At 42.2% G+C, this 14602-nt stretch overlaps 1 protein-coding gene across 1 annotated transcript in view; it reads left to right on the top strand.

The window, feature by feature from the left end:
* The window catches only part of CACNA1D (calcium channel, voltage-dependent, L type, alpha 1D subunit), a 228120-nt gene that overhangs the window by 50584 nt on the left and 162934 nt on the right, over positions 1 to 14602 (top strand). Inside the window, exons 7-8 of the mRNA XM_015418841.1 lie at positions 5247 to 5416; positions 9381 to 9458. Of these exons, the coding sequence (XP_015274327.1) occupies positions 5247 to 5416; positions 9381 to 9458 (248 nt within the window). The remainder of the gene's footprint in view (positions 1 to 5246; positions 5417 to 9380; positions 9459 to 14602) is intronic.

Genomic DNA, 14602 nt, shown 5'->3' with positions numbered 1-14602 from the left:
GGTCCCTGCCACATGGCAGGGAAAAGGACGGTCGAACTGCGGCTAATCTGAGCCGCATCAAAGTTGAGTTGGCGCGGCGCGATCTCACGGATCCCCCGAGCCGCGGCGCCGTCACTCCCCGGCACGATTAGATGCCGGGGAGAAAGCGATGGTGGGAAGGGGAGGCTGGCGAACTGCGCATGCTCACACATGCGCAGTTTGGCCAGGAGCCGGGGATGCGCTGGCGCAAGGACGCGCCGGTGATCCCACGGCCGCACTTGCCGCGGCCCATTCGAAAGAACCACCCAGGTAGGTGGTTCTTTTTTGGTGCGCTTCATGGGCGGGATGGGACGAATTGGAGACGGTAGCACGACGTTCCCCAGATGTTGCTGTGGGATCGCGCCCGTTTGCTCCGGCCCCGACACGTCCTTCTCCCGGCCCAAACGGCTCATATGAACAGGACCTTAGGCTTGCAATTGTGTGTGACCTGAGAAAAGAGCACTAACTGAGTCTTATCAGATTGGGAATGGCTTCCGCTGTTTAAGGGGGAAGCCCAGATTTGTTATGAATTAAGTGATATTATATAGCAAGCTTCCATGCTAAAGCAGCCTGTGAGTATGGGTAAGAGTGGGGTAGAGGGAAATATGTTTCATTTGTGATTTATTTGCAGGTACTTGAAAATATTAAGATGTGAAAAATATATTAAGATATTAAGAGTGCCAGACTAGCATCTGGGAGACCCAGTTTCAGATCCCTACTGCTGCTAGGCAACTTTAGGTCAGTCAAACACTCTCAGCCTAACCCACCTCTCAGGGTGGTTATTGTGTGGATAGAATGGAGGAGAGGAAAATTATGTAAGCCCCTTTGGGTCTCCATTGGAGAGAAATGTAAATATACTTGAAGTAAATAAAATAACATTCCCTGCATTTGTGTTTCCTGTGACTGTTCATTACTTTTCATTAAAGAAGGATTGCTTGACATATAATGACAAAGAGGAGACCAGTGAAGCATTTGCAGCACAGCTCTGTAGTGTGCTACAGGACAATGGTCTCAGTTTGGACAGAGTGTCATCTTATGTTGCTGACAACACTGCAGTGAATTTTGGGAAACACAAGTCAGTGTTTAAAAAACTTAAGCAGCTTAACAAGTGATTGATAGATGTGGGCTGCAAATGCCATTTACTTCACAATTGCCTTAAAACAGGGAAGAAGGCACAGAGTTTTAATGTAGAAGTCTTTGTCACACAAATATACAGCAATGTCTCATGCTCAGCCAAAAGTACAGATTCCTTGAGGTTCTTCTTTGAGTTTGTAGATATAGAGTATAGAAATATGATTCGGCATGGTCCAACGCAGTGGTTGTCACTTATGCCTGCTGCTGAACAGGTTCTTCAGTGCTGGCCTGCACTGAGGGCATACTTCCTGTCATGTGGGGAAGAAGAATGTGAAAAAATTGTGTGAGAAGGATTAAGAAGAGGACACAGAGGAGACAGAAACAGTCCTATGGAAGATCTGCTATAGCCCGTCTGGTTAACATCTCTGGATCTCAAAGGACAAAATCCCAAACAGAAGCAGGCCAGACATTCTCAAGGTGCAGTGACTATCTTGAGAAATGGTATAATTTTGATGCGTCAATTTTCAAAGACATGGCACTGCTCTTGCTTGACAATCCTGTGATGTGGGACCCAGAGTCTTGTCAAAGCCCTTAATTTTGGTCCGAATAGACATTGACAAGCTGTTTGATGATTTCTGCATTGTGTCAAAATGCCAAAAAAGAGATTTTCTCACAGGAAGAGAAGCTAGACCAGAGATGGGTAAAGATGTTCAGGTGCATTCCAGATGGTGGTGACAGCCATCTGTTGAAGTTGGTCTCTTTCGCACTGTCTGTCCCTGTATCCAGTGTCTACTGTGAGAGAGTCTTCAACTTAAGGATGCAGCTCTGGATCAAGGAAAGAAATCAACTGAATAATAGACCTATCAAAGCAGAACTCCAGGTGAAACTGAATTTCAGGAAGCACTGTGAAGAATTCTAGAAGTTTATAAAGTCAAGACCAGAGTTGATGAAAGCAGCAAGAAGCCAAGATAAATATTGCATTTCTTCTTGAAAGCAGAAAGCAGTATAACCATGACAGAGTCTCTTGTTTTGTAAACTTATTTGTCACGTACCATTTGCTTGTTTTTGCTCTAATTGTTAAATGTTTAAATTAAAGTATTTTATCTTAAAGCTTTTTGTTATTTTTGCACTGGAAGGAGGCCTAAAAGCCTACAAGTAATGTAAAGTGGGGAAAAGGTGGGGGTGGGAAGTGATATAAGGCAGTGCATTTAAATGTGAATTTTGGAAGAAGGAAGTGACTTCAGAGGAAGAGGTGGGTTTAGGGGAGTGCCCTGAAAGTGACATCATGGGAAGGTGTGACGTTTTGGTGCAGTGCACTGGAAGTGACATCATCGGAAGGGGTGGAGCTCGGGAAGAGACATCACTTGACCTTTGACCTGGAAGTGACATCACAGAACATGACATCACAAAAAGTGATGCCACATTCTTGCTAAGTACCACCCCAAAGTCTCCAGGTATTTCCAGAGTTGGACCTGGCAACCCTACTATGGTCCCTGAGTAAAAATCTTCCCAGTTTTTTTTTTGGTGGGGCGGCACCAGGGGAGCACGACATCAGTTCTAATGTCACAATGGAGTTCCCGGCCTCCCGGCATTGCCGGGGGCTTTTTGCCGCCTCGGTCCGGGGGCTTTTTGCCGCCTCGGAGGAACCGAGGCAGCAACAGTAGATTGACGCGCTGCGTCATGACGAGGACAGGGTGGGTGGAGCCGGCTTGGCAAACTGCCGGGCTCCGCTCCCTCCCTGTCAGTTGGAGACTTGTGCTCGCCCACCCTCCCGCCCTGTTCTTAGTGCAGGCTTTTGCTGGTCGCCTACTGGGGCCGGGTAGGAATTTTTCACTTCCACCCGGAATTGGCAGATTGGGTGGGGGTGTTTTCGCCTACCCTGCACTGGGAGCAGTGGATTGAAGTGTTGGATGTGGTGGTCAGCAGTTAAGTAGGTTGGTCACTTGGCAGGTTGGTGCGGGCAAGAAACCGGAACCGGTGAGCACCTGACGGCAATTTCCCCATTAGGGAACAGGGGGTCATCAGGAACTGCCTTCGGATTCTCAGGTCCAGGGTGGGGAATGGTGATCACCTCCTCTGGGAACCTCGTAGGGTATGCTCCTCTCTGCAAGTTGTCAGGCTTCAGGGGTAGGCGCTCCTATGTGGCGACCAGTTTGCTGGGCTGCCGGTCACGAGCCAGATCAATGGCTCAAGACCGGAGCTGGGTGACCCGCCCGAGAAAAGGGCAAGGAGGTTAGTCAAGTGAATGACACCTGCCTTGCCTGTTCCGTGCTCGCCTAGATGGTCCCTTGCCGCAATGTTATGTTAAATAGTTAATAAAGTGGCCCTTGTTTACTTCCAAACTGTTGTCTGTCTCGTTATTCCGACTGGGGGGGCAAAAGTAATTTTTTTTTAGAAAATAAAAATTAATAAAATAATAAAATTAAATTAAAGCAGTGGCTTGGCAGCTGCTGCTTGGCTGAATTCATTGCAGGAGGGGAGGCCCAGCCCAATTCCCCAACACCAAGCCAAGCCAAACATCACACCCAGGTTTGGCATGCAGTGGTCTCTTTTGTGTCCACCCTACCCTTTTTAAAAAAGCATTGCTTGGAAGCAGAAGTTTGGGGCTTCGCTTCTCCCTCCCTTCAGCTTCCTGACCTTGTCAATTTCAGGCACTTGCCTGCCAACTGTTCAACACCCCCCCCCCCACCTCCATGAGCCACACTCAAACTTCTCTAAGGAACACAGAAAGAAAGAAGGGCATCCACTGAGCTTCTGGCAGAAATGCAATCCAAGGGTTAAAGGAAGAAAGTCCACACTCTGAGAGAGGAAGGATGGGGGCTGGAGGAGTGGAGAGTCGCTTCCTGCCAGACTTCTCTCCCATGGGAAGGTAGCCTATCTGTAACTCAGCCTCAAAGCCCCTCCCCAACCCAGGATCAGGTGAGCTGCAAATGCATTTGGGGTGGGAGAGTCCCAGGGCAGCAGTAGAGGAAGAGAAGGGCGAGGAACTCAAGCTTGTGAAGTGGGATCAAAAGACCTGAAACTTACACTTAATTCCTTACCCACCCTCTGCCACCCGCACAAGCTGCACACTGACCTCTCTAAGGAACAGGAGCTTACACTTACACTATAGCAGAAATGGGGGCATATGCAGCTGCCTCCAGCCCCTCTTGCTGGAGCCCATTGGGCAGGGAGTAAGTGTCTCTAGCTGGCCCTGAGCCCAAGTGCTGCGCCACGCTGGTTGGGGGGAGGGTGGGCGTGGCACCGCACCACCGAATAAAAAAAGGATCGTGACAGGTGATGTGTATTTGTGGTAGAGGACAGGTGGGCAGGAGGAGCAGGGCAAATTTGGAGTGGGGCATAAACCCCAGGGAGCCTCACTGTGGCTTTGATGGCTTTTAAAAAAACTATTTCGTATTGAGCTTTTTTGTTTTGTTTTTGGTAATTTGCAATAAGGGCACTTTATAACATTGAAGGACAGGCTCAAAACATCCCCTTTCGGTTCACTTTTATTTCCATTATTGAAAAAAGACTTCAAGTCATGATTGTCAGGGTGAGCTGGTTCAGGAACCAAAAGGCTATTGGGATGTTACAGCACTTTCCTCATGATCAGGGAAATTATCTCTGACGTAAATGTGTCCTATGTACAAGTCTAGTTTTCATTCTGAAATGAACTGCCTTATTTCAGATAGCTTTTCACTGTAGTATTCCTCAAATCTTCCTGCATTTCATTGGTAGCCCTATTTTCCTCTACCAAATTGCATTAATCTATTATATTTAAAAATCTAGGTGCTGTTACTGTCTAGAATCACAGTTTTTAAGAGATTCTAGGTGCTGTTACTGTCTAGAATCACAGTTTTTAAGAGATTCAAAATAAACCAAACCTTTTAATGTTTACAAGGAGAGATGAAGTGGGATAGAAATCCAGTATGATGCCAATATAAATACGGCAATAGAAAACTATAATTTCTATAAATTGTATTTTTATCAAAGCTGAAAATTATAATATATAAGGAATTCAGCATGGTGTGTTTTGCATCACTGTCTTAACTGTGGAAACAGTTCACATTTCTGTATCATTTGTTTTGCTTACCTGTATCAACAAGAAATACCAACAGAACATTATACAGCTTCATAAAGCAATATTTCTGTTATGTCTTATCTGAACCCAATAGGGAGTTTTCCAAGGAAAGAGAAAAAGCCAAGGCCAGGGGAGATTTTCAGAAGCTGCGTGAAAAGCAGCAGCTTGAAGAAGATCTCAAAGGCTATTTGGATTGGATTACCCAAGCAGAAGATATTGACCCTGAGAATGAAGAGGATGGTGATGAAGAAGGAAAACGAAATAGTATGTACCTCTTTCTCGCTCTGCTACTACTAGGAAAGAATATAGTATGCTTTAAAAATTACTTACACTGTATAGGGCCAAATCAGTTGCTCACAAAAGATCACTGCATGCGTGTCTGATAGGAAAATGTCTATTTTCAGTTTTGATCTCCTACCCAAGGGGGGCTGCGGTGGCTCAAGTAGTTAAGATGCTGAACTGCAGACCGGAAGGTCGGTAGTTCAGCAGTTCAAGACCCTAGTGCTGCATGACGGAGTGAGCTCCTTTCTCTGATCCCAGCTCCTGCCAACCTAGCAGTTCGAAAGCAAGAAATTGCAAGTAGATAAATAGGTACTGCTTCAGTGGGAAGGTGACAGCGTTCCATGCGCCTCAGCGTCTAGTCATGCCGGCCACATGACCATGGAAACATCTTTGGACACCTCTGGTTTTTCGGCTTGGAAACGAAGATGAGCACCGCATCCCTACAGTTGGATTCGACTAGCTTTCAAGCAAGGGAAACCTTTATCTTACCCTTTACTAAACTGTAAAAGTGGAAGATCACTTATTTTTATTGTACCCTCCCACATGTAACAGAAGCTTATTTTTGTGTTTTATCCTTGGCCCAGCCTTCAGATGATTCAGGATCTAAACAGTGCTATAGGGGCATGGCTTGACTGGTAAATTCCACTCAGTCTTCTGGCAAAGGGCCTGCAATACTGCAATGTCGTGTTTTAGTCTCCCTACATTTTTATCAACCGTGTCTTCCATCGGGTTTTCCTCTTACCATGCCTGAGTTCCCAGTTAGCTACCTTCTGCCAGGAGTTAGGGTGGCAACAAATAGATAAGGGACAGTCCTGGTGGTTCTCAGAATGTGGGTTGGGATCCAAAAGTTGTTCATCAGTCTCTTGCAGGCAGGTTGTGAGGTTCAAGGGAGGAGGGAAACGGGGAGCCGGAAGAAGAGGCTCTAGGAGGCCCAATGGCAAGTATAATGCACAAAATAACCATGAAATACAGTCTGGTGCCCAATAATGCTATATACTTACAAATCCTAGACATGAAAAATACATATACATCTTCATTGCTAACTGATGTGATATTCCTGTATTTATACTGGGTAGACAGAAAGTAGAGTAAGTTACTGTGTAGAGGGGTCCAGAAATGTATAGTAATTTTACTTCTTTATTAATTAAAATGTTTATACCCTGCCATTCCTCTTGGCTTAAGGCAGCCAGTAAGTCTAAAAGTGTATCCCACTTCAAAAACTTTGAGAACCAATAGACTATGTGACATGTTGCTTATCTTGAAAATACATTTGCTTTTATTACTGTGCAAGGCTCATGGATTTAATTGCTTCAGTTATGTTCTATAATCATGTGTATATTAAGTGTGCATGCATGTGCACGGCTAGGATGGATATAACATTTGGCAATGGGATCTAGCTAACTCATAGACTAAAATGTCAGTCTTCATCTCTTTTGTGCAAATGTAATGCTTATTGATGTTTGTTAATACTATATATTTAAAATAACTGCACTGTTTTTTTAAGGTAACAAACGGACATGTTTTAAAATGTCATAGAAATATGTTTAGTTGTAGCGATAATGTAATAACCTGCCTGAGCTCTGAGATCAATAGGTGAGGCCTTCCTGCAGGAGTTCGTGTTCTCTGAGATTTGATTGATACATACTCATGGTAGAGTCTTTTCTTCTGCCACCCCCAAACTGTGGAACCCCTTCACCTCAGGAGATGGCTGTGTTGCCTATAGGCCTTCCAGCATACATTAAAGACATCTTTATTCTAGAAGATGTTTGAATGTTGTTATTGTTTTCTTGAATTGATTTGATTGTTGGATTTGTGCTATTTTAACTGCAGGGGATGTTGCTGTGTTTTATGATTGTTGATTTCTGAAATTTCGGGTGCCTGTAGAAGGCAGAAAGGTAGCATATAAATCAACCACTGAATAAAATAAATCAGTGCTTTGTTACACCAGAGCAGGTGTCTTGAGAGGACCTGGCTAGTAATCCTTGGCCTGATTCCTAATTTTATGTCAGTTCAGTTTTAGTCTTGGGTTTTCCACGATCTCCCTTAGCTATTTCAAACAGCTTGGATAGTCAGTGCCCAGTCATATGAAAATAAGTCAGATGTGGTTAACTAGGAAGCCTCCTATTCAGGCTTCTTCACAGAGTCAATGATCACTATATAACAACCCCCAAAATAGCCTACCAGTATCTTCTCTGTGAAGAAAATTAGTTCATCTGGAGATTTAGCCCCTGGTGCTCATAAAAGGAAAACAACAATTTTAGCCATTTGCTGATCTAATTTTAGAGTCAAGGATGTCAGGTCCAGACAATGTCCCCGCTATTATCATCTTTTGAAGAGATATTCTTTGCCCCTATTCAAGTGTTCGATGTCTTTATGTCCTGGTGTTAATGGCATCTTAAAACACCAGCTTGTGCCATATCAGGTGACACTGTGTAATGGAACAGTTAATCTGTTAACAATATCACTGTGGCATAGGGGTTGTGATGTTTCAAAATAACTTTAAAATTTAGCTATTGACTGGAAAATTACTGAAGCTATTTAAGATTATTTGTAGGCCTCCTGCATTTTTGTGACGGTATTAAAATACCTTCCTGAAAACCTAACCGAGAGTGGCCTGTGAGATTTTACACTACCACTTAAAATGCCATTGTGTATGATATCAAAGGTTAGGTACAGAAATTAAGCTCTGTCTTAGGTGAGCATGACATATACTGTCAAGTGAGTCCCACCTCCCAACTAGTGTAATCAGAGTGATGCTAATTGACATTAGGGATTAGGCTGTTGATACTTTTACTGCAATGAAACTTTTGTTGTAGTAATGGCTAGTTTCAATATGAAACCCACTGAAGTTTACATTATTACACAGCTAATACCTTACACAGTAGTTCTTGCAAAGTACTCTTATCATCCTCTAAAACTTTGCAACAACTACAAAGTTGGTTGTATTTTCAGATTTGTGAATCTGGAAGGATTGGATATGATCAGTGTAGATTGTAGTATTTGTGCAGGCCACTACCCCATGAATGCTTAGATGTAAGTCTGACTGGGTTCAGTGCTTGTTGCTCCGTGGTCAGCGTGCACAGGATTTCAGGCAGCTCAAAGCCAACTTTGTCTCCTTTAGAAGAGACCACACCACATTGATTCACAGAAATCCAAACTGGGCTGTTGATATACCATGTCCTGAAATATTTTAGTGGAATTTGTGCATGGTATACATATTGTTGCAAATACAGTTCTCTGTTATTAGTGCCTTTAATAAACTGTGTGCAAATATTGAAAAATGTATATAGAATTTCTGTTTGTATTGGCACATTCAACTCACCTAGGCAAACCTCTTAGCTTGGGTTGCAAGAAAAGCCCAATTTACAGTTCTCTGAATCAATCTGTGAGCTTTATACTTTGTCTAAATGCCAATAGTTGAACATGAGGCATTGAATGATGAGCGCAACTTTTAAAAACGACTTACCCAAGGTCTTTCAAAATCTTTTGTGAAAGCTACTCCACTTGGCCAAGAATCCCAGATTGCTGTAAGGAGTGAATGGATTTCTGTGTTTGCTTTGTATGTAAAAACAACAAAGATTAAAAAAACCTTTGCACCAAGGGATGCTGGTGCCACACACTGTCACCTTGCACAGATCAACATTTTCAAAACATTCTGTGCTGCCATAAGCATCAGAAACTTCTTAAAATGAAAGTGAAGATTCCGAGGATGCTGAATTTATCAACTCTAGCAGATGCCATGACTGCGTGGTGCTTGTGCAGAATTTGTGAATACATGCAGACTTCGATTTAGGTTGTAGGTACCGGTAATACACCCAAAAATACACTGGTAATACAACACTCTCTCACCTTGCTTGTACTGAATGTGGATCCTTTACTGTTTTTTGTGCTGCTGCTGCTGCCATCTACTGTACTAACGATGGGATTGCATGTGTTTAACATGAAGGGGTTACACTGGAGGATTTATTAAATGACAAGAAGAAAAGCAGATTTAACTGTTTTCGTGGTGCCACCAACAAACATGGTAAAAAGTGTTCTGTTTGCCGTGGGACATTTCACTCTAGCCTATGTGTGTGGAGTTCTGTTGTTTTAAAAAACTACACAAATTTGGGACTAAGTGCATGAAGATGCAAATCTTGCATGGAAGTGGTACGCTGCTTGAATGCATGTTTCAAGCACATTGTTACTTGCAGTGCTTTAACGCCCGGAAATTTCATTTATATTCCATTTAAATTTCCACAGATTAACTTTCAATCTAGCTAAAGTACATCATTAAGCTAGGCAAACAATATGAGTGTATCACTTCAAGTTTGAATAGCATAAGTTCAGAGCAATGTATTGCAATTTGTACTGTTGTTTTGATTTTTTCCCCATAATACTATATTTAGTTCTTTGATTCAAAAGTTACTTTAGATAATTATTTCAATTTAATGCATGAAAGTACAGTTTTATTTAACATTTTCAAAAAAATGATTTGTCTTGTTTAGCAAATTATAATAGTGCCCATTTTGCATGCTTAAGTAATGATAAGCAGTGGCAACACATTACATTAGTGGCAATTAGAAAAGCTTATCAAGTGTTCTATTCAGCACAGTTCTTGGGCACCCGCTCTCCCTTCCCCCGCAATTAAAGCACAAGTAGCAAAGGGTTTGGTGGCAAGTGACAAGTCTGATATAAGTATTTTATAACATGAAAATCATGAAGCCAGGTAGAAATTTATACTTTGGTAAGGCAGATGGTCCAGGCTGGCCTGATCTCATCAGATCTTGGAAGCTGAGCAGGATCAGCCCTGGTTAGTATTTGGATGGGAGACCACCAAGGAAGTCCAGGGTTGGGACACAGGCAATTAATGGCAAACGACATCTGAATGTCTTTGGCCTTGAAAGCCTTATGGGGTTGCCATAAGCTGGCTGCGACTTGATGGCACTTGCTATATCACCAAGGTAGCATATATCTCATTTTCTTGAATTTCTTTACTTTACAGAATTTTGACAAGATAAAATTAATTTTCCCTTATGGATGCATAACAGTGCTTTGTGGAGTCTCATAGTGAGTAGGGAAAACAGCATCTGATCTGCCAGTTGAGGGTCACTAGATCCTGGCTTTAAATCTCAGAGGACTCTCAGCTGCTTTTCCACATAGTCAAGATGTGCTGAGTTACCACTCCTAATACAATGATGGCTGAGACACTTTAACAGCTGGGATGGGAAGGGGAACTGGAGTACTTGGTCCCAGTGACTTGCACTATCATAATTGCTCAGATTGTTCAATGCTGTAATCTCTTAAAACTAGTCTTCATCCCAAATGTAACTCCATAATGAATGGCAACTAGGCATGTATTTCCACCACTATCCACTGGCCAATTTGGTACTTGCCACAACATTCATCACAGCTGGTTGTGACTAAACACGAGTTTCTTATTCAGCTCTGCAAGAAATGACAGGCTACCGTTACTTCATGAGTGGAGTGTCATATCAAATGCAGTAAGCTGAGATGAGCTCTTACTGGTCTAAGCCTATCTTACAATCTGTTCTTTTGAGTGGTTGTGCCAAAAGACATGGAGGGGTACTATTGTACCTCATTATGCAAGGGATCAGAGGCCGAAAAATCAGATAATCAGTTCTTTTTCTGATACTTGGAACTGTTAGGCAGCAAAGGTTTTGGATATGAGAAAAAAGGAAGGTGTTCTATTCATACCAGTTCACACCATGAAATACAGTACAATTAAATATTTTCCTCTGTCTTTCCTGACCATTCATTAATATCATTTTACTGCCCTCAGTTTTTCAGGGGTTTAGGATTTATATAAAATCATATTTTCCTTGTAAGTGTTTATTAATATATAAAACACCCTGTGAATCAGGGTCAATGGATGCTTTAATTTGTGCTTACATAATCACAAACAGTATGTTAAAAACAAAACAAAGATAAATTAAGCGGCGACCATAGTAGCCACTCCACTGTTGAGAAATAGGGAATATCCACTGTTGTGAAACTGAGACTGTACACTATGTTGTCCATTCTAGAGTAACACAGAACAAAAAAGTTTTTCATGAAGGGAGGGACCTAAATTTAAAGGGGGAGAGGGAGAGACATCAATAAATAGGTGCTAGGATATAAATTCTAGCAGTTTAATCAATTTACATTTATTTGGTTGTATTAAATATGAATACGATAAAATGCAAACCTATGATCTGTGTGTATGCATGTTAAGTGCCGTCAAGTCCCTTCCAGCTTATGGCAATCATATGAATTAATGTCCTCCAAAACATTCTATCGTTAACAGCCTTGCTCAGGTCTTGCAGAACTGTGGGCCGTGGCTTCCTTAATCGAGCCAATTCATCTCATGTTGGGTCTTCCTCTTTTCCTACTACCTCCAAGTTATCCTAGCATTATTGTGTATTCCAGTGAGTCTTGTTTTTTCTCTTTTTTTAATAACTTTTTAATTGCATTTTGACTACATACTACATAGGGCAGGGAACATTGAAACACTAACTAAAACATACAGCTAAACAGGGATCTGGTATGATACAAACTGCTTATTTCAAAATTTCCCTTACCTTTAACATTCTAGAAGATGAAGAGTGAGATTAACTGTTTCAAATATATTTCCTTACAAACCATGTTAGCAAAATAAGTGCACTCTGGTACATTAAGCTTGGTAATATTAAACTTTCAGAATTTATTCATTTTTACTTCTTTTTCCCCTTAGGCTTATCTTTATCATAGTCCCATCTGACTTTAAGAAATTTGGGGGCAGCTGCTCCCATATCAGATTTAGAGTCTTCTCCTGGGGAGCTGCCTACTGTACTGCTACTGCTTCCTGATCTACTTCCGCTGTCCTCTTCTTCTGCATTGTTGTCCTCCACTTTTCCTTTCTCTTTCTCTGTTTTTTGATGCTGCTCCAAAAATGCTTTAGCTTTAGCAACAGAGTCTATTTTTTTCTTTTTTCTCTTTTAAGTTGAAGATAAGTCCCTCTGGTAAAATCCATCTGTAGGGAGTGGAATTTTTCTGTTAAAAAGTTGTCAGTTTTTTATATTATTGTCTCTTCTTATCTCAAATGGAATGTCTCATTTCTTTGCCTTCGATTTTTAGAGTAATCCCATTCATTGCTTTAAGTATAACATCTCTGGTAGACCCGATACACCAGTTTGGTGTAGTGGTTAAGTGCACAGACTGTAATCTGGGAGAACTGGATTTGATTCCCCACTCTTCCACTTGCATCTGCTGGATGACCTTGGGCAAACCATAGTTCTGATAAGAGCTGTTCCTGAAAAAGAGCAATTTCTGTCAGAGCTCTCTCAGCCCCACCTACCTCACAGGGTGTCTGTTGTGGGGAGGGAAAGGGAAAGGAGTTTGTAAGCCACTCTGAGACTCCTTTGGGTAGTGAAGGGCAGGGTATAAATCAAATCTCCTCCTCCTCCTCTTGGAGAATTTCAGAAATATTTCACCAGGTAGTTTATTTTTCTTGATGTAGTCTGGATAAATCCGGTAGACCACATCCATCTTGCTTTGTACAAATTCCGCTTGAAGGTCTACTACCTGTGCAAGGGCATTGCTTAAAATCTCCTTGAGGTTTCCCCTTTTTTGTTCCGGGATGCCTTGAATTCTCAGGATATATGATGATTTTTCCATTTGTAGTTGTAACAGCTATTGTTTATCAGAGACTTCTCTTGTTCCACTGCCTCCAGTCTCTGATTCAACACCTTTGTCTTAGCATCAACGTTTCTCAAAGACTTTGCTGTTTTCTCTGTTTTTATATTGATTTATTTTAGCTGTTTTTGGAGAGTCTCAAAATTGTTATTAAGATGGGTCACCTTGTCCAGTAGAGGGCATAATGCAGTGGTTAGCATGTTTGGAAAGTCTATGGTTGCTTCCAGTTTGGAAGCCGATGCTGCTGAGCTAACAGTTCCTGAAGGAGAAGCTCTCACTTTTGGTGCCATTTTTTCAGCCCGATTTGACATTGTTTACATTAGGAGAAAGTTCAAAAAAGTCTGTAAATTTATTAAATCTCGCTCTTTGACCAGTCTGCACTCTATTTGTGCTATATAATGCTTTCCAGTCAGCTTTCCCCCCTCTGCCTCTTAAAGTTGCTTCTTCTTTTTTTCTCCCGGGATGACCTCAGCTCAACTCCCTCCGCTTTTAAGTTGAGGATTTGGGGGAAGCTGTCCACTTGGATTTTTGTCTGATTTAAAGGCACATGGACTCACACTTCATCAGCTGCTTGCTTCAATAAGGTAGGGAAGATTTTAAAATGCTATATCTCCAGTTTGCTTGTCCTGGTGTGTGGCTCAGTCGCCATTGCTGGTCTCACAGCGGTGGGACCTATTGGGGCAAAGAGGAACCTCAATCCCTCGGGAGTGGCACCTCTCGTGCTCCAGGCTACAAGTCTCCTCCAAGGGCTTTAGGGGGGACCAGAGACATCCGGTACCCCTCCCATCTGCTACGATCATGGGTCGCATTCATCGGAGCTTGATGAAACACACCCATCAGCGATTCACCAAAACCAGAAGCTCCAAGTCTTGTTTTCTCATAATGTGACCAAAGTACAGTAGCCTCGTTTGGTCTTTTTAGCTTCTAGGGAGAGTTCGTTGTAGGCTTGAACCTACAATGTATACTACATATACAACGTATAGTGATTGTCTAATACTTGTCAGATGCCTTTGGGCTCACACTGGCCAGAACACTATCAAGCAGGGGCAGGTATATCTAACATTCGAGTAAATTATTTCCTGAGCATTTCCACCTCCTCAGAAACAATGGGTGAGACTTACTTTAAAAAAAACAAAGCTAAAACTAAAACTCGAAATTCTGAGAAGCCTGAAATATGCCTGAGCAGGCTAGGTTGACCACAGGTCCTGGAGTAAAGTATTCATTCTGCAATAAAGGAAGCAAAGCAAATGGGGAGGGGGTGCATCCTTATTAGACAAACTAATGGTTGAAATGCTTGAAGCAAAATAAGACACATCTAATAGTTATGTTTATGACAGAAACTTTTTTTGGCAGTATTGTGCAATGTTCACTGAACAAATGCATGCTGTATTGGAATCTATTCTTTGCTTTTCAGAGTTTTACATCTTCTCTTACAGACGTTTTTTCTTAGTGGTACACAGGGCCCAAGCCATTGGGCAGGGTAGTGTACTTTACCAAGGCCTGGAGAGGTTCACT

The sequence above is a fragment of the Gekko japonicus genome, unplaced genomic scaffold (assembly GCF_001447785.1).
Source record: "Gekko japonicus isolate JY-2015 unplaced genomic scaffold, Gekko_japonicus_V1.1 scaffold1549, whole genome shotgun sequence".
NCBI lineage: Eukaryota > Metazoa > Chordata > Lepidosauria > Squamata > Gekkonidae > Gekko > Gekko japonicus.
This window is presented reverse-complemented; position numbering and strand designations above follow the sequence as displayed.